Here is a 27,337-nt window from a genome sequence, read left to right as displayed (position 1 = left end):
CAAAACATTCCTAAAATCCAACATTTGCTTTCCTTCATGTCAAGAAGTCTTGAGGGCTTCTGCTTGTTTTTTTTATGCTAGTGAGATTCAGGGTTGGACTTCAAATGTCAGAAACTTTCTGCATCAATGAAGAGGGCTTTTAGGTGAATCAGAGCTGGGCAGAAGGAAAAAGCAACTCAATAAAGTATTACATGTATCCCCATCTCCCTAATATTTTCCAAGTTTGATTTTATTACTGAGTAACCATGTCTAAGTATGTTTGAGTAGATATTTTTTAAAGACTTAAATGAGGGAACATGCCATGTTCTCTGTCGTTTTTACTGTTGGGTTGTTCTGTAAGGTGTAAGGAGAACTCTCTAGTATCCAATAGGGAAGTTGCATCTAATAGAGATAACCTTACATTTCTGACAAATTATTGATAGTTGAAGATTCTTCTTAAAAATTTTAAGATTAAAAAATAAATTCTTGCAAGCTCCCAGTTTTATCGGGGTAAAATCACCAAATCAGTAAATTATGACTAAAGCCTTTCCTTCTGAGACAGGAACACCTATTATGGACCCACAACAAGTTAGTACTCCCGAACTAGCAGCACCATCTGTAGCTTACTGACATAGTGACAGAATATAAACAGGGGCAATTATCTGACATGCTAGAGTCCCTTGTGAAGAATGTGTACTATTGGGGAAGTAAAAGTCCACAATATAGACAAGAGGTAGTAAATGTAATGAAAGAGATTACAGGAGACACAAGAAACTGAAAATGCTGGAATCTGGAACAAAGAACACACTGCTGGATAAATGCAGCAGCCCAGGCAGCATCTGTGGAAAGATGATAGGCAGATGAAGAATGGACAGTGGAGATAGCAACAGAGACTGGGAGGTGATAGGTGGCTGCAAATGATGGAATCTGAGAGAAAAACAAGATGGAACATGGAACCGGTAAAGGGAAGAGAACAGATAGGAATGGGGAGCTGGGGTTGGGAGGGAATGTGGGTGGTGAAGAGACACAGTGGCAAAGGAATCTTGTTGGTCAAACATATTGGAGTTTTTTTTTTGTGGGAATGAGGTATATAAGGAGATACCAGAGGGTGTGTCATATTTGGATTTCCAGAAACTAGTTAATTAGGTAGTGGGCGCAAGATTGTTATACATAATTAAACCTCATGGCATTAGGAAAAGTAAATTAAGCTGACTAAAATTGAGGATCATTAACATGGAGAATATTCATGTAAATGGATCATATTCAAGATGGCAGTCTGGTGAAATGCCAGGTTGGTCATCTAATTACAACCCTTTTTATAGTGTAGGTAAGAGACTGAATGTGAAGGATGCAAGTTTGCTTCCATTCAAAATCAAGGTGGGTAAGTGAGACGTGGGAGAACATTTTCTGTCATCCTGCTGAATTCTCCTCCCAACTCAATCTCTGTGCAGATCACTCTCATGGATTCTACAACTCATGTTCCCAGAATTATTTTTTTTATTATTATTTGCAACATTTGCCTTCTTTTGCACAGTAATTGCTTGTCAGTCTTTATTTATGCATAGCTTATCAACCAGTACACCTCCACCACCACCCTCCTCCTTCTGGTAGAGCTGGTCCTCACACTTAACAATTTCTCCTTCATGTCCTCCCACTTTCTCAATGATCAAGAGGTAATCATGGGCACCCGCATGGGCCCCATCTATGCCTGCCTTTTGCTAGCTACATAGAACTGTCCATGTTCTAAGCCTTCCTTGGTAATGCCCCCAACTCTTCCTGTGCTCATTAATGACTTGTAGGGCTTCTTCATGCACACCTGCTGAGTTCGTCAATTTCATCAACTTTGCCTCCAACTTCCAGCATGTTGTTGGTCCATTTCTGACAATTCTCTCCTCTTTTCCGATCTCTCTGCCTTCATCTCTGGAGACACACCGCCTACAGACATTTTTTATAAACCTACTTATTCCCACAGATATCTTGACTATACCTCTTCCCACCCTGTCTCCTGTAAAAATGTTGTTCCCTTTTCTTAATTTGTTTGTCTCTGCCGCATTTGTTCCTTTTCAAGACATCAGGGATGTCCTCCTTCTTCAAAGATTGGGGTTTCCCTTCCTCCATCATAAATGCTGCTCTCACCCGTATCTTCTCCATTTTCCAGACCTCTGGGCTCACCCCATCTTCCTGTCGCCTTAACAGGGATAAGATTCCTCTTGAACTCATCTACCACCTTATGAGCCTCCGCACCCAACACATCAGCCTCTGCAACTTCTACCATCTTCAATGGAATCCTACAATTAAACACATCTTTATCTACATCCCCAGTCTCTGCTTTCTGTAGGAATTGCTCCCACCCTGACTCCCTTGTCCATTCATTCCTCCCCAGTAATCTTGCACGTGGAACCTGCCATTCATATCCTCCCTTAACTCTATTTTAGGGCCCCAAAGAGTCCTTCCAGGTGAGGCAATACTTCACCTGTGAATCTGCTGGGGTTGTTTAGATAGATAGATAGATAGATAGATAGATAAATACTTTATTCATCCCCATGGGGAAATTCAACTTTTATTGTTTCCAGTAATCCCATAGGGTCTCCTCTACTTTGGTGAGACCCATTGTGAATTGGAGGAACACTTTGTCCAACACCTCTGCTCCATCCACCAAAAGTGGAATTTCCCAGTGGCTAACCATTTTATTTCCTTTTGCCATTCTTGTTCTTGGCCTCCTCTTTCGTCATGATGAAGCCACTCTCAGCGTGGAGCAGCAATAGTTCACATTCCATCTAGGTAGTTTCTAACCTGATGACATGAACATCAATTTCTCATTCCTGCAATTTTTTCACTCCTCCCTTCCCTCTTTTACTGTTCCCCACTCTCACCTCTTACCTCTTCTCCCACCTGCCTATCATCTCCCCCCGATACCCCTTTCTCTCATGGTTCACTCTCCTTTCTGACCAGATTCCCTCTTCTCCAGCCCTTTTACCTTTTCCAATCACCTGGCTTCACCTATCACCTTCCAGCTAGTCCTCCCTCCCCTCCTCTCCACCACTTTTTTATTCTGGCATCTTCCCCCTTCCTTTTCAGTCCTGAAGAAGGGTCTTGGCCCAAAACATCGACAGTGTATTCATTTCCATAGATGCTGCCTGACCTGCTGAGTTCCTCCAGCATTTTGTGTGTGTTGCTATGGATTATCATAAATTCTATTGTATTTCTTTATTTTCCTGTAATAGCCTGCAAGCAAAAATAACCTCCAGGTAGTATATGGTGACATATACATACTTTGACAAAACATTTACTTTGACATTTTGAAGATTGCTGTCAAACAGGACTACATTATCACCTCAATACTCCACTCAATTTTTATCACTGCAGTGCTACACCCTACCTCCTCCCCTCAGCTCTGTTGGAGTGAAGCTAATCGGAATGTCAATAGGAAAAGCTGTTCAACTCTAGAACCACGGTCACCCCAACTACAGTTAGTGAACTGCCGTATATAGCAGAATGGACTTTACACCTAACATCTGCAAAACAAAGGTTTCAACTTAAACTTGCTCCATGGAGCTGTTGATGGTTCCATGTACAAGTTGCATTAGTTCATGTTGGTGGTAAGTGCACTGTGTCAAGTTAAGAAATCAAGTTTTAGGACTTATGATGGGGAGAAATTTAATCGTTCAGCAGCCTGTGAAATTTAGAAATTCTTAATCCCACAAGGCTGTATCAGTAGCTGGTCATAATCAACACAGATTTTGAAAGATCTTGAGTACCGTGAGGCAGGAAGGTAAGGTAGGAAAGTGGGGCTGATGTAGAACTTTGGCTATATTCTTACTGAGTACTGTGGCAGGTTTAAGGATCTGTAACTACCATCACTGCTCCTAAGAGTGCAGGTGTGCTCAGAAGATCTCACAACAAAGTTTACTTTTTATGAGCCACCATCACTGAAGCAGAATCATTGGCTGTGTATCATCTCCCTCTTTGTAGGACCTCATGTGCATACTGGCTGTTGAATTTCCCTTATCACCACTGTAAGAAGCATTTAGATGTGATTTCACAGTTTGGGATATTACTTATCACTTCATCAGAGAATTCTACTTAATATGATGAAGTGAATAAAAAGGACAGCTAATTTCTAAATAATGCTAAGACTGGTACAGAAAGCACTAAGAAATAGCAGAACACGAGGAAATCTGCAGATGCTGGAAATTGAAGCAACACACACAAAATACTGGTGGGACGCAGCAGGCCAGGCAGCATCTGTCGGAAGAAGCACTGTCGACGTTTTGGGCCGAGACCCTTCGTCAGGACTAACCGAAAGAAAAGGTAGTGAGATATTTGAAAGTAGGAGGGGGAGGGGGAAATGCAAAATGATAGGAGAAGACCAGAGGGGGTGGGGTGAAGCTAAGAGCTGGAAAGGTAATTGGCAAAAGGGATACAGAGCTGGAGAAGGGAAAGGATCATGGAACCGGAGGCCTAGGGAAAAAGAAAGGGGGAGGGGAGTACCAGAGGGAGATGGAGAACAGGCAGAGTGATGGGCAGAGAGAGAAAAAAAGGGGAGGGGGGAAAATAAATAAATCAGGGATGGCCTAAGAAGGGGAGGAAGTTTGAGAAGTCAATGTTCATGCCATCAGGTTGGAAGCTACCCAGCCGGTATATAAGATGTTGTTCCTCCAACCTGAGTGTGGCTTCAACTTGACAGTAGAGGAGGCCATGGATGGACATATCAGAATGGGAATGGGACGTGGAATTAAAATGTGTGGCCACTGGGAGATCCTGCTTTCTCTGGCGGACAGAGAAACTTCCGTTAATGCCCCTCATCCCCTTCTTAGCCCATCCCTGACTTAATTATTTTTTTCCCCCTCCCCTTTTTTTCTCTCTCTGCCCATCACTCTGCCTGTTCTCCATCTCACTCTGGTGCTCCCCTCCCCCTTTCTTTCTCTCTAGGCCTCTGGTCCCATGATCCTTTCCCTTCTCCAGCTCTGTATCCCTTTTGCCAATCACCTTTCCAGCTCTCAGCTTCACCCCACCCCTTCCTGTCTTCTCCTATCATTTCGCATTTCCCCCTCCCCCTCCTACTTTCCAATCTCTTAGTATCTTTCCTTTCAGTTAGTCCTGACGAAGGGTCTTGGCCGGAAACGTCGACAGTCCTTCTTCCTATAGATGCTGCAAGGAATGGCAGAACGTAGTTCCATATTCTCAGTCTCCCATATACAGTATCCATCACTTTGAAATAGTACTGTCAACGTTTTCCACAAGGAGAGTGGAAATTCTGAGATGTTTGGACGTTTTAGTCCTAAGAATAGGTGAGTTAATTTTTTAAAAACTCAACCCCCAAACTTTTATGTACATATCATCAATATTCCTTTGATTTTGGACTATGATTTCTATGCTGAGATTACAGAGCAAATTGAAAAACAGTCTATTGTATATACTTGCACATGGACGAGATATTGCAGGAAAGTGACTTTTTATGAACTGATTGTGAGTCAGAAAATTCAAGTGGGGAGGAAGAAATCCAAAGAAATACTACCTTTCTCCTAATAATCTAATGGTAAATTGAAGTTTGGCCATTAAGTAAATTAATTATAGAGTAGAAATCAGCTCATCCAATTTAGATGGATGCATTTAGTTAGATAGAGAGTATGGATTACTCTTTCCAACATATACCCTGAAGAATCATACATACTTGCTGATATATTCTCCTGTTAGGACAACGCCACAGGACTGACATTTGAAGCAGCTCACATGCCACTGCTTCTCTAGGGCCAGCAGAGACTGTCCGTGTCTGATCTCATCCCCACAGCCAGCACACTCTGGAAAAAAAACAGTAGAAAGTTGCTTATTGTAAAATTCTATGACAATACAGTATATCAAAGTGTGATGATTTTAATTAAAGATGTAACATTCCATCAAATATTGTGCTTCACAAATAATCCTGAGCCATGACAAGTAAGCTACTATGAGCATCTTTTTTTCTTGCTTTATGATGTTGCTTGATGGTGTTACGTACCCTGTAACTGGGTGTCTAACCAGCAGAGAAAGAAGTATCCGTTGGAGTCTGGTGGTACTATACTAAAGGTGTTTATTAATAAAAATAAGCAAAACCATATCAATAATGCAAATATACATATAAAACAAGTTAGCAGTAATAAACCTAAAAGTGTAGGAATAATAATAATCAATAACACACAAGCTCTATCGATGTCTAGGGGTAAATAAATTGTCATAGAAAAGGATAAAGTTCAGTTCAGTTCATGAGTGCTGAGGTAGATATAGTTGTTGTATTGTAATCGTTGGAGAGAGAGAAAGAGAGAGAGAAAGCGAGCGAGAAGTAACAGCTACAGTCAGGCAAACCTTCCTTTGCTTTCTTAATCCGTCGTATCGGTGTGGTCATTCAGTTATGACCTCTCCGTCCTTCTGCTAGACCGTTCTCCTGTGGTGGACTCGTCACTCTGGCATGAGTGGACACACACACAAGTCCCCACTGGCCCTGTGTTAACACTGATAGCCTTAATGACCGACCTCCTGGTTCGGTCTCCGAAACCCCCACCTTTCTTGTGGGTTCCTACACTCAATCATTGTCCACTGGCGTGTCTGGAGGGTGTCTCTCCAGACCTGTCTTTTATCCCTACTCATGGGGACTCAGCTATCCATCACTCCTGAATAACTGTGTCCATCAAATAAGGCCACTCCTTCAGTCCACTGAGGAATGTTTATGAGCAAACTATTGTTCTTGCAGCGAAACAGTAAATAATTCAAAAAGGAGTCACAATACGGTTAATCAGCAATTCCCCCTCTCTCTTATCTGTCGCCGATGTTCTTACTTGTTTTTCCATCTCTCTTTCTCATGGTCAGCATAGCAACAGTAATAGTTCGTGTTTCTCAGGAGGGGAATAGTTAACTCTGTACCCCATTGTCCATCAGGTCTATTCATCACTCGTAACAATGGCATTTCCCTTAAAAGCTGATTAAACCAATTTCTGAACTTTTCTAATTCAATATTTTTCTTGGGAATTCCGTTATCAGGCACATGTTGCAGACCTCAGGTACATTCTAATCCACTCACCATTGACAACATCTATTTTCTAGCTTAGACTGAGAAATTGTGGATGATTTGATGATGGTAATGAAGTGGGAGCCCAACTTTACATTTCAACAGACTTCCTTTGAATATATAGCATGCAGAGTCAGACACTTCTTCACTTCACTGAATGATTATATCACAGCATCTTTTGCTTTCATTCACTCACTGAGATAAGCTGATTATTTAAACTAATGAAGTGTATTTTACATAAATAACAAAAAAGAATCTGCTACTTTTATTTACTATGTATCTACCACTAAACAGGTTGGCAGCTTCTTACCAGAGTGAGGTGATGGGCATCAACAGAAAATTGTTGGTGAAATGACACAGTTTTTAAAAACATACCAATGAAAATTATATATGCAATTATCTATTACAACTATCCTTTAAAATGATATAGACTTCGTGTCCATATCTTGACAGTTAGTGATTGAAAGTTAACATGGGTAGTTAATAACAGAAAAGATTGTATGTGAGTGAGTGAATGAATGAATGATCTTTATTGTTATTATACATAGACAATAGACAGTAGGTGCAGGAGTAGGCCATTTGGCCCTTCTAGACAGCACCACCATTCACTGTGATCATGGCTGATCATACACAATCAGTACCCTGTTCCTGCCCTCTCCCCATATCCCTTGACTCCACTATCTATAAGAGCTCTATCTAATTCTCTCTTGAAAGCATCCAGAGACTTGGCCTCCACTGCCTTCTGGGACAGAGCATTCCACATATCCACCACTCTCTGGGTGAAAAAGTTTTTCCGCATCTCTGTTCTAAATGGCCTACCCCTTATTCTTAAACTGTGGCCTCTAGTTCTGGACTCACCCATCAGCGGGAACATGCTTCCTGCCTCCAGCGTGACCAATCCCTTAATAATCTTATATGTTTCAATCAGATCCCCTCTCATTCTTCTACATAGATACAATGAAACTCTGTTTGGCTTCCTCTCAGGCAATCAAACAAAGCGGTAGATAAAAACAAGACAGTAATAGAAAAACAGGATTAAATAGATAAGTAGCAGAAAATAAGTTGCAGCAGCACCAGAATGTCACAGTAATGCACAAAGTGCCGTTAGTGCAAGTATTTGAGTCCTTGTGTGTGCTCACAGTTTCAGTCATTGTTCTGTGGGAGTGGTGTGATGGAGGCCACAGCTCTGGGGTAGAAGCTGTTCCTCAGTCTATTCGTTCTGGTTTTTAGTGTCCTGAACCTTTTGCTGGATGGAAGCGAGTCAAACAGGGAGTGGCCGGGGTGTGTGGTGTCTCTGGTTATGCTGATTGCTTTCCTCCTGAGTCTGCTGGAGTAGATGGTGTCCAGTCCTGGGAGCTCCATCCTGACAATTCGCTGGGCTGCCTTCACCACACAATGCAGGTCTTCAGTGAGTGAGAGAGTGAGTGAGAGAGAGAGAGAGGAGAGAGAGAGTGAGTGAGAGAGAGAGGGAGGAGGGAGGGAGAGAGCGAGAGAGAGGGAGTTGCAAATAACGTACAACAAAAATTATGTTTCCTCATTGTCTTGATGAGAAGCCACTGCACTTGTTCACAGTATGGTGCCAATCATTCTTTTACATTATGACAAACGTTAACTTATTTCAAGTATTAGTCCTTGAACATTTACCTGACTTATACCCCAGCAGGTAAGCCTATGTTTATCTATGTTCAGTGCATATCTTGAAAGACCCATAACCCACGAAGGCAGTCACATCTATCTCTATTAAAATAACCACTAAATTATGAAACTATGTGTCCAATAATAGATGCGCAGCTGTGAGCCTGTGATCATGCCTGCACATATGTTGGCCTCTTTGCCATGCTGTGCTCCTCCCATTGATTGCTGACACATTGACCACATCAGGACCAATCCCAAAATAAACTTGCAGAATCCACTAGGATGGGTCACTGGGAAGAACCGCAAGCCCCTGAATTTTCTCCAAGCTGCTGCCACGAGTTCACTCCTAGAGAGGTGGAAGCAATTGATTTTTTTACACAAAAAAAGAGAGAAGATCTCCTCTTAATCTCTGACATAAATTACTGGAGTGGATTCGGAGGAGCTCCATGGAATTTCTTGGTTCTTATTGTAGACAGCTGGCAACAACACTAACACAGCCTGAAATTGAGCAGCTTAAACTAAAAATGACTTCGGCAATCCAGGATGCTTACAGATAATTTTTAAAGATACGGATTTGCTAACGAACTCACACAATCCACTGGAATGTTAATGGATGGGGCGGCAAGGGAGCTTAGTGGTTAGCACAAAGCTTTACAGTACCAGCGACCCAGGTTCAATAGCCCCTGCTGTATGTAAGGAGTTTGTACGTTCTCCCCGTGACCGCGTGAGTTTGGTCTGGGTGTTCCGGCTTCCACCCAGAGTTCAAAGATGTACCAGATGGTAGGTTAATTGGTCCTTGTAAATTGTTCCATGATTAGGCTAGGGTTAAATCGGGGGTTGCTGGGCAGTGTGACTTGAAGGATCAGAAGAGTCTACACTGCGCTGTATCCTAATAATAAAAAATAAAATAAAAAGTTTCTGGGATAGAGAGGGTGGAGTGAATTTCAAACCTCACGGTCTTGTTGTGCTTAATGATTTTCATAATACTGTTGTCATTTCACTCAATTTGTTTGATCTAGGCTATTCATATTAATTATTAAACACAAACCTTACACTGTAGGCGTAATGCTACTAGGTGGATGGGAGATGCCAGTACTGACCAGGATGTCCAATACTCAATTCATTTTTGTTTGTTGTGTGACCATATTAAATTACATCTGGAATGCAAGAACTGCGCCCTAAAGTTTAACTTTAATGGGCCATTTGCTACACTGAGCTCCCCTCACAATTGTTGAGGAATTTAAATTTAAATATAAAATATGATAAAATTCTACTATTACCAATGGTAACTAAGAAACTTCTGATTGGTTATAAAAATCCTTTTGATTTTTGCAGTAAGCAAATCCATCATCCTTATCTGATTTAGTCTTCCTGCCTCCATGACATGGTTGACTTTAGCTAGTGCTGTTGCAGAGTTAGCAATGACTGTCCATGTTTGACTTCATCTCCAAGGTTCATTGTGAACCATCATATCATGCACCTTGGAGGTGTTGAATATCTATCAATCGATAGCGTTAGGTCACGGATCAGGCAAGGCCTTACTGAATGGTAGAAGCTTCAAAGGGCCAAATGGCCTATTCCTACTTACATGTAATTGAGGGATAAACAAAGACACAGCACCAACACAGATCACTGAGTCACAATACTTCTGCTGAAGCAGAGGTTTCCGTATCGGGACAGCTCTAAGATTAGGTATGATGGAGTTATTTAGAGGCTTTCATTTTGTCACAGAAACAGTTCTCTTCTAATTAGGAAAATTAAGGGTAGGATCAGGAAACTGCAGTAGATACAATTCACAGCATCATCTCGATCAAGAATGGTGATGTGGTTGACCTGTTCTTTGCCAATCCTGAATGCATACCTAAATCCTGCTGCATTAACAGTGTGTGCTACATATTGCAATTTACTTAATCTTGCATTAAAGAGCATTGAAGCTATCTAGCAAGCTATTACATTGACAAGGAAGGCCTGGGGACTGAAATGGAAATACAGTATAATCGCAAATTAAATGCCAAATGTAATAAGAGTGATAAAACATCCCCAATACAATAATAAACTTTGTTCATTTCTCTCCCTTCCCGCTATACGTTAATCCACGGTTACTTTCCAAATAAAGCAGCTGTCCTGCAAGGTGATCCGCTGCTGACCTGGGCCAAGCTGGTGGAGAGCTGCTATTGCTCATGTGGGACCCCTTGAGGAACTTGAACCTGGTGATTTCTGGCTATTTGAGCCGGTGAAGGGCTGACTGCATGTTTGTCAACGCCAAACTGGATTCCACTGTATATTGGCTTAGATGGTGGCAAGGAAGATGATTTGATGTTACCACTGATATGGCAGCAAATATATCCTCTTCTTACACACAGATTTGAAACTCAATCTGTCTTAAGAAACTGCAAACTTTAATTAAGATGAGGATACCCATTTTAGGTCAGGTGTGAGAGGTTTCTGAGTCATTGCTGACAATCAATCTTTTTTTATGTGATTTTGTGCACATAACCATATTGTAATGAAGTTAGGGAGTCCAGTTTATCCAAGACTCTTAATTGCAATATGACATACTTCCATTCAGCCATTAGAGTTACTTTCCAGTGTAAATAAATAGATTTTCCAGTGACCCAAAATGAATCGTGAGAGGAGGCTTCACCCAGGTCAGGACGAGAGATTTAAAAGGAGTGTTCACAGGCTTTTGGCTTTTTCTGGCAGTACAGTCAAATCACGATTCATTAGCAAGGGAAAATAGAAATAATGTAGGGATAAGAAGAATGGCAATTGTTGGAGTGCACCAGTGTTAGAATGGGGAGGTTTTAGCTCAACAGACTCAGGATAGAACAGGCTTGGGCAAAATAAGTTTCTTCTGCATTCTTCATCAGTTAGTGAAGTGAGAATACTCCAGGGGCTGTGTTGTGTTCCTCGTGTGAGACGTGGTTAGCCTACTGGATAACCACATTTCCAGCAGGTGCACCAAGCTGCAGCTCGATGACCTTCGGCTCATACGGGAAACTGAGGAGGAGAGAGAGAGAGATAGGAGCTACAGTGAAGAAGTCACCCTTAAGTTGCAGTTGTCAGGAGTGGGAAAGGAAACAGGAGCCAATGCAGAGTATCCCTGGGGCTGTTCCCTTCAGTAATAAGTTTATCACTACGGGTGAATGGCCTACTTGGGGGAGCTACGGCAAGCGAGTCTCTGGCACTGAGTCTGGCACTGTGGCTCAGAAGGGGGGAGAAATCGACTGTAGTTGTAACAGGGTTAGAAGAGTATATACGAGATTCAGTGGACATGAAAGACACCTGGATACCTCTCAGATACCAGGGTCAATGATGTCTCGGATCAGGCCCCTGGCATTCTAAAGGGGGAGGGGGAGCAGTCAGAAGTCTTGGCAAATATTGGCCCTAATGACATAGGTAGGAAAAGGGTGGAGGTCCTGAAGAGAAAACTTAGGTAGCTAGGTAGAAAGATGAAAAGTAGGAGCTCCAGGGTAGTAATCTTTGGATTGCTGTCTGTGCCTTGCGGCAGTGAGTGTAAGAATAGGATGATTTGGAAGATCAAAGTGTGGCTGAAGAACTAGTGCAGGGCAGGACTTCAAATTTCTGGATCATTGGGATCTTTTCCGGGAAAGATTACACCTGAACCCAATTGGGCCCAATATCCTTGCAGGCAGGCTTGCTTGTGCAGTCGGGGAGGGTTTAAACTAAATTGGCAAGGAGATGGGAACCAGAGTGATAGGGCTGAGAATGGGGCAGGGGTATACAACTAGATGCAGTGTGCAGTGAGACTATGAGGAAGGACAGGCAGATGATGGGGCAGAATTGGAATTAGTGGGATGGTTTGTAGTGTAATGTGGGGACAATACAGAATTAGAAGTGTTATATTTGAATGCACACTGTATATGAGAAAAGGTAGACGATCTTGCAGTGCAGTTAGAAATTAGTGGGTATCATGTTGTGGGCATCACGGAGTCGTGGCTGAAAGAAGATGGGAGCTTAATATCCAAGGATACACACTGCATCCATCGAATTGACAAGCAGGTAGGAAGATGTGGTGGGGTGGCTCTGTTGGTAAAAAATGAAATCAAATCCTTAGAAAGAGGTGACATAGGATCAAAAGATGTAGAATCCTTGTGGGCAGAGATAAGAAACTGCAAGGGTTAAAAGACCCTGATGGTAGTTATATAGAGGCCTCTGAACAATAGCTTGAATGTGGTCTACAAATTACAACTGGGATATAGAAAACACGCGTCATAAGGGCAATGTTATGATATTCACGGGGTTTTCAATATGCAAGTAGATAGGAAAAGTCAGGTTGGTGCCGGATCCCAAGAGAGAGAATTTGTAGTATACCTCCAAGATGACTTTTTGGAGCAGCTTGCGATTGAGCCCACTATGGATTGGATGCTGCACAATGAACTGGGTTTGATTAGGGAGCTTAAGGTAAAAGAACCCTTAGGAGACATTCATCATAATATGATAGACCACCCTGCAATTTGAGAAGGACAAGCTAAAGTCAGATGAATCATTATTACAGTGGAGTAAAGGGAATTATAGAGCTATGAGAGAGGAGCTGGCCAGAGTTAACTGGAAATGGACACTAGCATGGTTGGTGGCAGAGCAGCGATGGCTGGAGTTTCTGGGAGCAATTTGGAAGCCGTGGATAGACACATCCCAAAGAAGAAGAAGTATTCAAAAGGCAGGATGATGCAACTGTGGTTGACAATGGAAGTCAAAACCAACATAGCATCAAAAGAGAGGGCATACAATGGAGCAAAAATTCATGGCAAGTTATAAGATTGGGAAACTTTTAAAAAGCAACAAAATGCAAATAAAAGGCAAGAAGCAGGGAAAAGATGAAATATGATAGTAAGCTAGCCAATAATATTGTAGAGGATAACTAAAGTATTTTCAGTTATACAAAGGGTAAAAGAGAGGCAAGAGAGAATAGTGGACTGCTGGAAAATGATGCTGCAGAGATAGTAACGGGGACATGGAAATGGTGGACGAACTAAATTAGTATTTTGCACCCATCTTCCATGTGTAAGACACTAGCAGTGTGGCAGTTGTTTGAATGTATCAGAGGGCAGAAGTTCAATGCAATTGCTATTACAAAGGAGAAGGTGCTTAGGAAGCTGATAGGTTTGAAGGTGGATAAGTCACCTGGACCAGATGGACTACACCACAGGGTTCTGAAAGAGGTGGGTGGGTAGATTGTAGAGGCATTGGTAATGATTCTTCCAGAGTCCCTGGATTCTGGAAGGGTTCCAAAGAAATGGAAAGTGACAAATATCACTCCACTCTTCAAGAAGAAAGTGAGGAAGAGAAAGGAAATTATGGGCCAGTTAGCCTGACCTCAGTGTTTGGGAAGAGTTTGAAGTTAATTGTTAAGGATGATGTTTTGGGGTACTTGGAGGCATATAGTAAAATAGGCCAGTCATCATGGTTTCCTTAATGGCAAATTTTGTCTGACAAATCTGTTGGAATTCCTTGAGGAAATAAGAAGCAGGGCAGACAATGGAGAATTGGTGGATATTGTGCACTTGTTTTTTCAGAAGGTCTTTAACAGGGTGCTGCATATGAGTCTATATAGTTGAATCTCTTTAATCAACTCTAAACCAATGCTACTATGGAGAGACACATTTAGAAAATTAGAAACTGTTGCTGTTGTTACAGTCTAACAGTTTTGTGATTGACTAAGGAAACTGGTGTCTATGCCTAGTATATAAGAGGGTCAATTGATAAGTTCGTGGCCTAAGGTAGAAGGAGTCAACTTAAAAAGATCTAGCACATTTATTTTTCAAAATAGTCCCCTCCTACATTTACACACTTAGTCCAGCAGTCGTGGAGCATACGGATCTTGGACCTCCAGAAAGTGTCCACAGGTGGGTGATTGATAAGTTCATGGCCTAAGGTAGAAGGAGATGAGTTATACAGCTCTCGTTACATGTACACGCAGGTCAACTCTTTGAGTGATTATGCAGAAAGTACCTTAGGCCACGAACATATCAATCACCCCTGTTGAGTTATTAACCAAACTTTCTGCATAATCACTCAAAGAGTTGAGCTGCATGTGCATGTAACGAGAGTTGTATAACTCATCTCCTACCCCAAGCCATGAACTTATCAATCACCCCTGCCGTGGACACTTTCTGGAAATCCAAGATCTGTAAGCTCCACGACTGCTGGACTAAGTGTGTAAATGTAGGAGGGGACTATGTTGAAAAGTAAATGTGCTAGGTTTACTAAAATTGACACCTTCTACTTTAGGCCAAGAACTTATCAATCACCCCTCATAATCTGCTTTCATTTGTCATGTTTGTAGCAAGGAATTGGATAGAATCCATAGATTGGTTAAGCAAATGAATGTAGGGGATATCTAGTAAACTTCAAATTGATGTTCTTAATCTTTGGTTGTCCATTGGAATCCGATGACAGCGTCCACTTCTTTAACGGTGAGATCTTTGATGACTATACAGTCCTATCCTGGACCCACAAGCTCTATTGCAGGTGGGACACATATATGTGGTAGTGGTGGTAGTGATGGCAACCATGGCTGCATTTCTCCTGGCTCTCTTCTGCTGTCTTCTGGTTGTTCTTTCCATCTCCAGAATATGAACCCCATCCCTACACAGCTGTCGCCAAGTGTTATGGTCAGCAGCAACATTCTCCAGGTCCTTGGGTCTGATCTTGCACTTCCTTAAAGCATTCTTCATCTGATCCTTATAGTGCTTCTTTGGCCTTCCAGTTTAGCATTGACCATAATGTAGCTGGCTGTATAACACTCTGTGGGGTAGCTGACATGGGGGCATCCTTATCACGTGCCCCAGCCACTGCAACTGACGCTGGGTGATCATGGCCTCAATACTTCTGTAATTGATCTTTACAAGTATTTCAGTGTGAGGCACCCGCTCATGCAAAGTAATTCCCAGGATACACCCGCTTACGCCAAGTAATTCCCAGGATGGTGTTCTTAATGATGCAGTAGACAAGAAATCCCAAAGCTATATGAGGCTGAGGTGGGCTCCCATTTCCACTCACTATCTTACTGCCTGGGTATGCAGCTCAAAAGAATGTCCAAACTACAACGTTCAGATGGAACTTCACTTGGAACTTGCTCCTCCAGTTTGCCTGCTCCTCCTCATCAGTGTTGGATGCCATCAAGCAAGGTTTGAGCCCTCAGGACAGCCTAGCTGTGGAGTATAAACCTTGGCTTTAAAAGCTTTAGCCCATGGATATAATTCAGCTTGGAGAACTGAAGATAACAATGTGGTTCCCAGTACATACTTGGTGTGATATTGTTTGTGGGTAGACCCCTCCTTGCAATGACAACCGAATTGTGAGTTTCCTTCATCTTCATCTCTCAAACCCAAGACTGCCACTCAGGAGATAACTGGAGCGATAAATATGCAGCTCATTCAGCGTTTTTTTTTACGACTTGGACTCTTGTCTATTGTATTCTGGCAGTCACTTATCATCTACATAACATGCTAAGTAAAAAGAAATGGTGAAATAACTATTTAATCACCACAGCTGCAGTGTATACAGTCCTATGGAAATCTGTTCCATCTCAAATCCTTAATCTGAGTAAAATAATCCAATTTCAGATGGGTGCTGTAGAAACAGGTGTTGTATGCTAATTGATATCATCCATGTGTTCAGCATGTGTGAAAAATCTGGGTAATCATGTGGAATTCTGTGGGTTCTGCAGATCAAATGTGTTTACCATATTTGCATGTTTTACAGCTGAAACATCAAAATTCATTCATGTGACATGCAAGCACTGGCCCTTCCATATGGAACATTTTCTTGCCATTAACACTAACAGTTTCCTCTCTGTAAATATCGGTGACTTGGACCAATTCGTCCCTCTAAATGTTACTTGTGTGTTTTCTAAAAATATCTCTATAGGAAAGCTGTAGTGCTGTAGTGCCACATCTACCCTAAGAACATTACAAAGTGTGCTTGTAAAATCAGGAAGATTTACATAAACACAAAAACCTCTGCAGATGCTGGAAATCCAGAGCCACACACACAGAATGCTGGAGGAACTCAATAGGTCAGGCAGCACTTATGGAAAGAAACAAACAGTTGACATCTTGGGCCGAGACCCTCCTTCAGGTCTGGAAAGAAAGGGGTAAGAGACAAGAATAGGAATGTGGGGAAGGGGAAGGAGCACAAGCTAGAAGATGATAGGTGAATTCAACATGTACAAAAGCTGGATGAACTCAGCAGGTCAGGCAGCATCTGTTAAAATGAGCAGTCAACGGATGCTGCCCGACCTGCTGAATTCATCTAGCTTATGTACGTGTTGACTTGACCACAGCATCTGCAGTGTACTTTGTGTTAGATAATAGGTGAAGTTAGGTGGATTGGAGAGTGAGGATGAAGTAAGAAGCTGGGATGTGATAGGTGGAAAAGGAAAAGGGCCAGAAAGGAAGGAATCTGATATGTGAGAAGAGTGGACCAAGGGTGAAAGGAAAGGAGGGCCACTAGGGGGGAGATGATAGGTAGATGAGGTGCAAAGAAGATGTAAGCGGGGAGCCAGAATGGTCAATGATAGAAGAGGGAAAGGAAGGAGGAAAAATTACCAGATATTAGGGAAGTCGATGTTCATGTCATCAGGTTGGAGGGTACTAGACAGAATATAAGGTGTTGTTCCTCCAACCTCAGAGTGTCCTCATTATAGCAGTAGAAGAGGCCATGGACTGACATGCCAGAATGGGAATGGGGATTGAAATTAAAATGGTTGACCATAGGAAAATCTTGCCTGTTGTGGATAGAGCAAAGGCGCTCAACAAAGCGGTCCTCCAGTCTACGTTGGGTCTCACCAACGTAGAGGAGGCTGCTTCAGGAGCACTGGATACAGTAGACGATGCCAAAGATTTGCAGATTAAGTTTGCCTCACCTGGAAGGACTGTTTGAGTCCCTGAATGGAGATCAGGGAGGAGGTGAATAGGTAAGTGTAGCACTTCTTCTGCTTGCAAGGAGGAAGATTAGTGGGGACCAATGAGAATGAATGGGGAAGAGAAATCACCAAGAGAGTGATCCCTGAGAAAGCAGAGAGTGGGAGGAGGGAGGTAAAAATGTGTTTGGTGGTAGGATCCCGTTGCAGATGACAGAAGTTGTAGAGAATGAGGTCTTGTATGCAGAGGCTTGTGATACATTAGGACAGGAGAAACTCTATTGCTGTTAAGATGGCGGGAAGCTTGGTTGAGGGAAGATGTCTGGGAAATGGAGGAGAAGTGGGTTAGGATAGTGTTAATGGTCAGGGAAAGGAAGCCCTGTACTTTGTTGATGGCACTAGAGAGCAACTTCTCCCAGCCCATCAGTGAAACAGTTAAATTCTTCCTCTGTAATGTCTCACTTTTCCTTTTCAGGGTGGCTGTCAGGGGTCTGTGACCTATAGCAGCATGCAAACTGCAGTTCTGCACAGCAGTGAGCTCCCATTCCTGGAGCTCGCCGATCGGCTGCATTTTATGATATATCCACACATGGTGTGAGGTTGTGCGCCTTCGGGGTTGGGGCCTTGCGCGGCTCTGCGGACACGTATTCTTGCCAGCGGCATGAACTGAAGCGCCGCACGGTGCCGGTACATTGGGACAGCGCGAGAGGCTGTCAGGGGCCCCTGTACTCGGGTGATCGCTCTTTCCGTCTTTCCACAGTCAGTGACTGTTTGCTGCCGATTCTCGAGTCAGGGAACTCGAAATAATAAGCAATGCTTCAGGCTGTGACTGTAACATAGAAACAGCGACTGTTTGTCTCCCCGTTCACTGCGGAAGGAGTGATAACTGTCTCTCCCTTGTTAGTGAAAGAGGGAGCCAACAGTTATCTTTTGATGGACTATAGACCATGGCCTCTCTCTGGGGGTTTGCTGTTGCTGGCATGTTGGGTGGTGGGAATACTGATGCCTTCTGCTAGAACAGTAGGGGGCTGGGGAGGGGGAAGGGTTGACGCTGCTTGTGTGTGGGAGTGGGGCAGGGGTTTTTGGCATTCTTAAGTTATTTCTGTCATTATTTCTTTGGGTTTTATTCTTTCTGTTTCAAGGATGTCTATGGAGAATAAGAATTTCAGGTTGTATATTGTATACATACTCTAATACAAAATGGAACCATTGAAGAAAGAGGACACCTCTGATGTCCTGGAAATAAAAGACTCATCCTGGGAACAGATGCAGCAGAGATGAAGGATCTGAGAACAAGGAATGGCATTTTAACTGGTGACAGGGTGGGAAGAAGTGTAGTCAAGATAGCTGTGAGGGTCTCCAGGTTTATACAAGATATCAGCATACAGTTTGTCTCCAGAGACGGAGACAGAGAAATTGATAAAGAGGAGAGAGGAGTCAGAAATGGATGAGGTGAATTTAAGGGCAGGGTGGAAGTTGGAGGCAAAGTTGATGAAATTACTGAGCTCAGCATGGGTGAATGAAGCAGAACTAATGGAGTTGTCAATGTAGTGCAGAAAGAGTTGGGGATCATTATCAGTGATAATTTACATTATCATTGATGAAATTATTACTTTAAATTACCGTTGTCTTATGTTATAGTATAATATTATATGATATTATTGTAAAGAATAATAAAAGAAGAGTTAGCTCAGGCTCAACATATTTGTTTTGGTAGTCCAAGATGGACATTCATAGAATCATTAGAATGAACAATGCAGAACAGAATGAGATCATTTGGGCTGATGCTAGCTTTATGGTAGAGCCATCTAATTGGTTCCAGTTCCCTGCTTGTTCCCCCTTCCCTGTAAATGTTTTCTTTTCAACACTTAATCCAAAAAGACTTTTCAAAGTTATCTTTGAATTTGTGTTTGCCCCTCTTCAAGCAGTGCATTTCAACTTGCTGCAAAGGAAAACGTTTCCTTATGTTGCCTTTGATTGTTTTGCTGCTAATTACTCTGAATTTGTTTCCTCTGGTTATCAATTCTTCGTCCACTGGAAACAGCTTTTCCTTCTTTACTGTAACAAAGCCATTTCGGATTTTGAATACATGCACTGAATATTCCTTTAATCTTTTCTGCTTGAGGAAGAACGGTCACAATAACACAAGAAAACAAGAGAACAGGAGCCGAAATTGTCTACCAGGGCCCTCAGCCTTCCCCTCCATTCAATATAATCATGGCTGATTTACCTTGTTTACAATGGTTGATCAGCTAATAAATTCTATCATGTGTGTTACACACTAGAATCTTACTAAAAAAAAAACAATGATCATCTGTGACCAGCAATGCAACTGTTAGTTCACTTCCAGATTCTTATTTGTAGTTCTCCACGGTCATGACTTTGAAGCTGTCAGTGCGATTACGTAATATGCAACATTCCTTCTGGTGTCGTGTCCCTTTCACAGAACTACTCTTCACAGAGCAAGCTGCTGGGCAGTGTGTACCTCATCAAGCCTTTACTGGAGACAGCGTTAATTCATTAAAGGAGGAAAACAAGATGTCCCCTTCCCTTCAAGTGTTTTCGTTAATAACCTCTCAACAATGTAGCTGATGTCCTCAGACACTGAAATCATCAGGTGATTGACCACAATCACCTATCTGAATGACACCTTGACCTAACGCACTGAAATCACCATCTCACCCCCAAATCCCTGAGCCCAATCTTATCCCCAACTCCCCAATCCTCTTCCCTTCTGAGTATCATTCTCTGTCCCTTGCAAATTCTATCCCTTCTGCTTTTCTCTACCCTCTTCACACTTTCATCTCTACAATCCCAATCTACTGAATTCCCATGACCTTTTCAATGTCTGATCCCCTCTCTGATCCCAACCCATTTCTCACTGACTTTCTCACCAATCTGTCAAGGAGTGCGTTCCATGCACCCAGCACTTTCTGTGTGAAAACTTACTTTTGACACCTTTCCTGTAGCTACTTCCAAGTACCTTAAAACTATGTCCCATTGTGTTATCCACTTCAGTCCTGGGAAAATGCCTCTGGTTATCCACACAATCAATGCCTCTCATCATCTTATACACCTCTATCAGGTCACCTCTCATCCTCCGTCACCCCAAGGGGAAAAGGCCAAGTTCACTCAACCTATTTTCTTAAGGCATGCTCTCCAATCCAGGCAACATCCTTGTAAATCTCCTCTGCACTCTCTCTATAGTATCCACAACCTTCCTGTAGTGAGGTGACCAGAACTGAACACAGTACACTCCAAGTGGGGTCTAATTAAGGTCTTATATAGCTTTAACATTACCTCATGGCTCTTCAACTCAATCACACGGCTGATGAAGGCCAACACACCATACACCTTCTTAACAACACTGTCAACCTGCACAGCAGCTTTGAGAGTCCCAAGGACATGGGCCCCAAGATCTCACTGATCTTCCACACTGCCAAGAGTCATACCATTAATATTATATCCTGTCTTCAAATTTGACCTACTGAAATGAACCACTTCACACTTAGCTGGATTGAACTCCATCTGCCACTTTGCAACCGAGTTTTGCATCCTACTGATGCCCCACTGTATTGCCTGACAACCCTCCACATTATCCACAACACCCCTAACTTTGTGTCATCGGTAAACTTACTAATCCACCCTTCGACTTCCTCATCCAGGTCATTTATAAACATCATGCATATCAGGGGTCCCAGAACAGATACCTGGTCACTGTCCTCCATGCAGAATATAAACCATCTAAACCACCCTTTGCCTTCTGAGAGCAAGCCAATTCTGGATCCACAAAGCAAGGTCTTCTCAGATCCCATGCCTCATTACTTTCTCAATGAGCCTTACATGAGGAACCTTATCAGATGCCTTACTGAATTCCACATACACTACATCCATTGCTCTACCTTCATCAATGTTTTTGTTACATTCTTAAAGAATTCAGGCATGCCCTGCCCTTGACAAAGCCATGCTGACTATCCCTAATCAAATTATGTCTCTCCAAATGCTCATAAATCCTGCCTCTCAGGATCTTCTCCAACAACTTGCCCACCACTGAAGTAAGACTCATTAGTCTATAATTTCCTGGGTTTTCTCTGCTCCCTTTCTTGAAGAAGGAGACAACACATGCAACCTTTCGATCCTCTGATACTCTTCCCGTCCTTATTGATGATGCAAAGATCATTGTCAGAGGCTCAGCAATCTCTTCCCTTGCTTCCCACAGTAGCCTGGGGTATATCTTATCCGTCCCGGCAACTTATCTAACTTAATACCTCAATAACCTTAATACTTAAAAATTTGCTCCTCTGTATCTCACTGACTATTGGGTGGTCTATAATATAATCCCATTAATGTGGCCATCTCCTTCTAATTCCTCTGTTTCACCCATACAGCTTCAGTAGATGGGCCCTCCAGTCCAGTCTGTCCTGTCCGAGCATCACCATGATATTTTGCATGACAAGTAAAACCATCCATCGTCCTTTAATACCTCCTCCTTAATCATGCCCTAAGCAACAGAACCCTGGAACATTGAGCTGCCAGCCCCGTCCTTCCTGCAACTAAATCTCACTTTCAGCTACAGTATCATAATTCCATGCTGATCCAAGCTTATCTGTCTGATCTACAACACTCCTTGTATTGAAATAGAGGCAGCTCAAAACTCAGAGTTTGTATGTCAGCTTAACATCTGCTTTCCCCAAAGCCAAGCCATTACCTGACCTGGCACTGGGGCTCCCACCCCCTGCAACTAGTTTAAACACCTCAGCAACTACCACCCAAGTGTAGCACTCGCAAACATCCCTGCAGGGATATTGGTCCCCATGCAAGTTCAGCTGCAAACTGTCCCACTTGTACAGGTCTCATCTTCCCTAGAAGTGAGCCCAATAATTTGCAAATCTGAAGCCCGAGCTCCTGCACCATCTCCTTAGCCATGTGTCAGACTGCATTAGCTTCCTATTTCTAGCCTCACTCGCACATGGCACTGGTAGCATTCCTGAGATAACCACCCTGGAAGCCCTGTCCTTTAACTTAACAGATATTTGCCTGAACTCACTTTGCAGGACCTCATCACCCTTCCTGCCTATATCGTTAGTACTGATTTGGACATAACACCTGGGTGCTCATCCTACCTCCTAGGAATGCTCTGGACTCAATCCAAGATGTCCCTAACCCTGGCACGTGGGAGACAATATACCATCTGCGAATCTTGTTTCTGTTCACAGAACCTCCTGCCTATTTTCCTAATTAAGAATCCCCTAATGTTACAGCTCTCTTCTTCTTCTCCCTTCCCTTCTGAACCCCAGAGTCAGACTCAGTGCCAGAGAACTGGTCACTGCTGATTCCCCCAGTAGGTAATCCCCCCAACGGTATCCAAAGTGGTATACTTGTTACTTAAGGAAAGTCAAGTCAAGTCACTTTTTATTGTCATTTCGACCATAACTGCTGATACAATACACAGTAAAAACAAGACAACGTTTTTCAGGACCATGGTGCTACATGAACAATACAAATACTACACTGAACTACGTAAACCAACACAAAAACTACACTAGACTACAGACCTACCCAGGACTGCATAAAGTACATAGAACAGTGCAGGCATTACAATAAATAATAAACAAAACAATAGGCACAGCAGAGGGCAGTAGGTTGGTAGTCCGATGGCTTGGGGGAAAATCTGTTACATAAATAATCAGCTGAATGGCGGCGTCCGGGATTCCGTCTGTTTCTGTACTCCTGCCGAGTATTTCTTTGCCAAAGATGTAGTCCAATTTAATGTCCATTGGAGAGCAGAATGGACGGGAGAGCCGACCGGCTAGGGCTTACTTTTTTCCTGGCACGGACTCCTGCCCGCTCACCTCGCTTCTAAATTAAAGTAGCACCAGATTCGAAAGGCCACTGCTGCCGTGCGCTGCGCCGCCTACAGGAAAATGGCACAGGTGTAATCTGCACTATTTACCTGTTTCCTTTCCCCTCTTCTTGCAGTCATATTGCTACCTGCTTCCTGCAACTTCCATGTGACTACCTCCCTGTAGCTTTGAACTATCATCTCCTCATGCTCCTGGATGATCTGACGGTGATCTGATTCCAGTTCCAGTTCCCTCATGTGGCCTGTAAGAAGCTGCAGCTGGATGCACTTCTTCCCAGTGTAGTCGTTAGGGCGACTGGAGGCCTCCCTGTCTTCTGTATTCCACAGAAAAGTCACTTCACTGGCTGTCGTTCCAATGCTCTAACTATGCAATAAGAAAGAACAAGAAACTTGATAGCAACCTCACCCTAGCCTCTGTCTCTGCTTGCTAATGTCTCAGTTGCCCACCCCAACAACAGCTGCTCTACTTAAACCTAACTCATTTTTACTGGCCCTTCCCTTATAACCCAAACAATCTTAAGTGCTGCAGAAAGTCCCAACAGTGTCCACTTACGTTTTAAAACTGGGATATACACCGCACAATTGAGACATCAACAGCAAGATTCTGCTTAAATTTATTCTGACATAGTTGATTTTTTTGTATCTTTCTTTGAATAAATTACAGCTTGAATCAACTAATTATAGTTCTGCTTGAAAACAAAGCATTTAGAAAATATGAATTGAAATTGCAAATGACTACATAAAATGGGAATGTTTTGCAATAAAGCGAGGATAAACACTACCCTCTTTAGTTTTGTTTGAAGTGAGCCATTTGGTGTTGTTTTTAAGCAATAAATGGAAAGAACTGCTTCATGGTAGTGTGCCAACTTTTTATTATTACCATAAACCCAAAGGCAGGAATTGTATTTCTAAATGTAGTGGAATTTTGTATTCACACATATATCAAAAGTATTAAATATTATTAATGACTACTATCTTTTTCAATAACTTTAAATGGCCAACATGAATTATTGATTGTACCCAGAAAGCATTTTTTCATAACATATTCCAACTCAGAATATTCAAATAAATCCTTTAGCTGTCGATGTAGTCAATTGGAACATTGGCTTTCCAATCAGTGCAACAGGTCAAGATACTGACAGACTCTCTCCTACATGGAAGTTAAATAATTAAGTTAAAGGAGATGGTGCTACTTTCACTGAACCAAACATTTGACAGATACTAAAGTTTAATACAATCAGTATCTCAAGTAAGCCTCAAGTTATCTTTCTCTCTCTATTTCAGGCTAGGGGATGACTAACACATTGGAAAATAGAAAAGGTACATTGATACAATAGGAGACGATTTTCCAAAACTTGTAGATAAGCTCTGAACTTGTAATCGTTCTTTCTGGCATGGGAGTTTTTAAACAGTTGCATAACTGTATAAATGGATAACAAATGCCCCAGTATTAAAGCACGTGTCTTGCAATGTTTTCTTTCTGGTTGCCAGGACATAAACAGTTCAGTCTTTGATCACTTAAAAGATCAAAATGAAAAATACATCTAATATACAGGAATCTCAATGAAGAGAAAGTGTGATAGTTCTCTCACAAAACTTGATTGAGGAAACAATGGCAACAGCTGTATCTTGGCCTGGCCAAAGCACACCCTAGCAGTGCATGATCTTCACATGACCAAGAACATAACTGGGCTTTCCTTGGTTTCAGTTGTTAGGGAATGCAGGAAAATCCTCTCGCCAAAATCAGCGTTGAAAGTTTCATTTGAAAACAATGTCAGCATTTTTTCCCTGTACACAGGAACTTTAAAAGTAAACTAAGAATAAGTTATTATAATTTATTGCAATGTTGCTCTTGGGAAATGAAAACTTTGTATAACCTTGCCTGAATTTCCATTCCAGTTCACGTATTGTTAGGACCATAACAATGTCTTTCCTTCACAAATTATACCATGTTTTCTTGTTTTAAGCAAGATAATTATATAAATGCACTTTAAACAAGTAAACTAGTGAATCTACATACTTTAATAGTTTCAATGTTATTCAAACTACTAATTGGATTTATTTTAAAAATAAAAACAGCTAGAAGCTATCTTGGGCATGCAACAAAGTGTTGCCTAGTTTTCTATCTCTTTGCTGATCATTATGATTGTAAACATAAGTGATTTAAAAAGTGCTGCAATCGAGAAGGGAGAAGGGATTTGGTCATTTATGAGATTTTCCAGAAAAATAATAATCAGAGCTACCGGCTACTGAACCCAGTGCACATATGGGATTCAAAATTTGCTGGGCAACCAAATTTTGAAAAAAAAAATGTGTGTGTGTGTGTGTGTGTGTGTGTGTGTGTGTGTGTGTGTGTGTGTGTGTGTGTGTGTGTGTGTGTGTGTGTGTGTGTGTGTGTGTGTGTGTGTGTGTGTGTGTGTGTGTGTGTGTGTGTGTGTGTGTGCGCGCGCGCGCGCGCACAATGTGCTGGGATTGGGGCACTTCTAATCTTCTACCAAGGTAGTTCTTTCAACTACTAAGGGGTGGCAGGATGCTGCTTCATTTGCTGCGTATTTTCAGCAGTTTCTGCTTTAATTTTTACTTTTCGCTAATGGGGCTCCACTCCATCGGTGTTACTGTGACAGGTAAGGGTCCCTGCAGAACAAATGTCACCACATAAATGTAACTGGTACTGTTTGAGAGCTGATGCTTTCCCCATTGTGTTGTTACATTGTACTCATCACAATAAACATGAGCAGAATACGAGTGGGAAATATCAGAAAGACTGATATATAGATTCTACATGAATTTTGGAAAGTACCCAACAGTCTGGAACACATTCCTGTAAGTGATTACAACACAGAGACAGACAATCTATGGAGAAGCACTGTATTCATAGTTAGTTCTTATAAACTGCTTTCATTTTAAAATATTCATATTTTCATGCTTGTTTCTTTAACCACATTTTTTAATCAATTTACAGTCCAAGGCAGACTCAGTAAGCATATTGCTCCAAATGCTTTCTTGAACTAACGGTTCTGTGTAACAGGAGAGATTTCTAGATGCAGGAGGGGAAAATGTTTAGTGAGATCGTAAAAAAACTAAGATTACAAATGAAACTAAATAAGCCAAAATGAGAAAATAAACTTACGACTTGGTCCATGAATCTTTATTGGCTCAGAGGCTGTAACCAATGTATGAGAACACTGCTGACAGACACAGTCCTTCCCACTGAAAGTAACACGGTCTCCAACAGGGAATGGCTTCCTACAACAACGACATTAAACACTAGTGAATGGAAGTCCATCCTTGCTGGAATGCCACTCTTTTAAAGCACATACTCACATAAGTGTTCCATCCCAAAATGATTTGAAGGTACTTACTCTCTTGCCATAAATATATTGTGCTATTTAACAAAATATTTTAAAAATTACTTTGTCATGTGCATTTTTCATTGAGTATATGAGTAATTAACATGTTAAGTATCCTGTTCATAGATCACTGAAAACTACAGCAGTATTCACTCTGATGAAATCTGGTTGTTGGTCTCTTATGCAGAATTTGACAGTAAAGTGGAATAATGATAAGCATACCACTCATACCATACGATGTATGTATTATCAATTGGCTGCCCAGCCATAAATCTGTATCTGTAAATCAACCTTTTATTTAAGAACACATTCATATCGCATCTACATCATCACAACAGAATCCACATCAGATTGTTTTAATGTCTCCCAGTCATGTCCATTTCCCATTTTTATCTGCCAGAGGAATCACTCTCTGAATATATTAGCTTTTATCATTCAGTCCAAAGAGCCTTTAGATTGGAGTAAAGTACAATATGTTCATCAACTTTACTTTTCCCAATCCTGAGGGTAAATGCAGGCTCAGCAGTGCTGTAGGAGTACCTGCACCAGAAGGCTGCATTGATTTCAAAAGGCAGTTCACC

General features: G+C 42.0%; 1 protein-coding gene and 1 long non-coding RNA gene across 11 annotated transcripts in view; one reads left to right on the top strand and one right to left on the bottom strand.

Annotated features, from left to right (window-relative positions):
* Window positions 1-27,337, top strand: part of LOC140739410 (uncharacterized) — a 972,090-nt gene that overhangs the window by 556,907 nt on the left and 387,846 nt on the right. The gene's annotated exons all lie outside the window — the stretch shown is intronic.
* ablim3 (actin binding LIM protein family, member 3) overlaps window positions 1-27,337 on the bottom strand; it is a 293,274-nt gene that overhangs the window by 109,918 nt on the left and 156,019 nt on the right. For all 10 annotated transcript variants that reach the window (XM_073067675.1, XM_073067684.1, XM_073067677.1 and 7 more), the window contains exons 4-5: window positions 26,537-26,652; window positions 5,654-5,780 (exon numbers count right to left, since the gene is read on the bottom strand). In XM_073067675.1, the coding sequence (XP_072923776.1) occupies window positions 5,654-5,780; window positions 26,537-26,652 (243 nt within the window). The remainder of the gene's footprint in view (window positions 1-5,653; window positions 5,781-26,536; window positions 26,653-27,337) is intronic.

This window comes from Hemitrygon akajei, chromosome 15 (assembly GCF_048418815.1).
Source record: "Hemitrygon akajei chromosome 15, sHemAka1.3, whole genome shotgun sequence".
In the NCBI taxonomy this organism is placed as follows: domain Eukaryota; kingdom Metazoa; phylum Chordata; class Chondrichthyes; order Myliobatiformes; family Dasyatidae; genus Hemitrygon; species Hemitrygon akajei.
The sequence above is the reverse complement of the archived record's forward strand: the minus strand, read 5'-3'. Positions and strand labels throughout refer to the sequence as shown.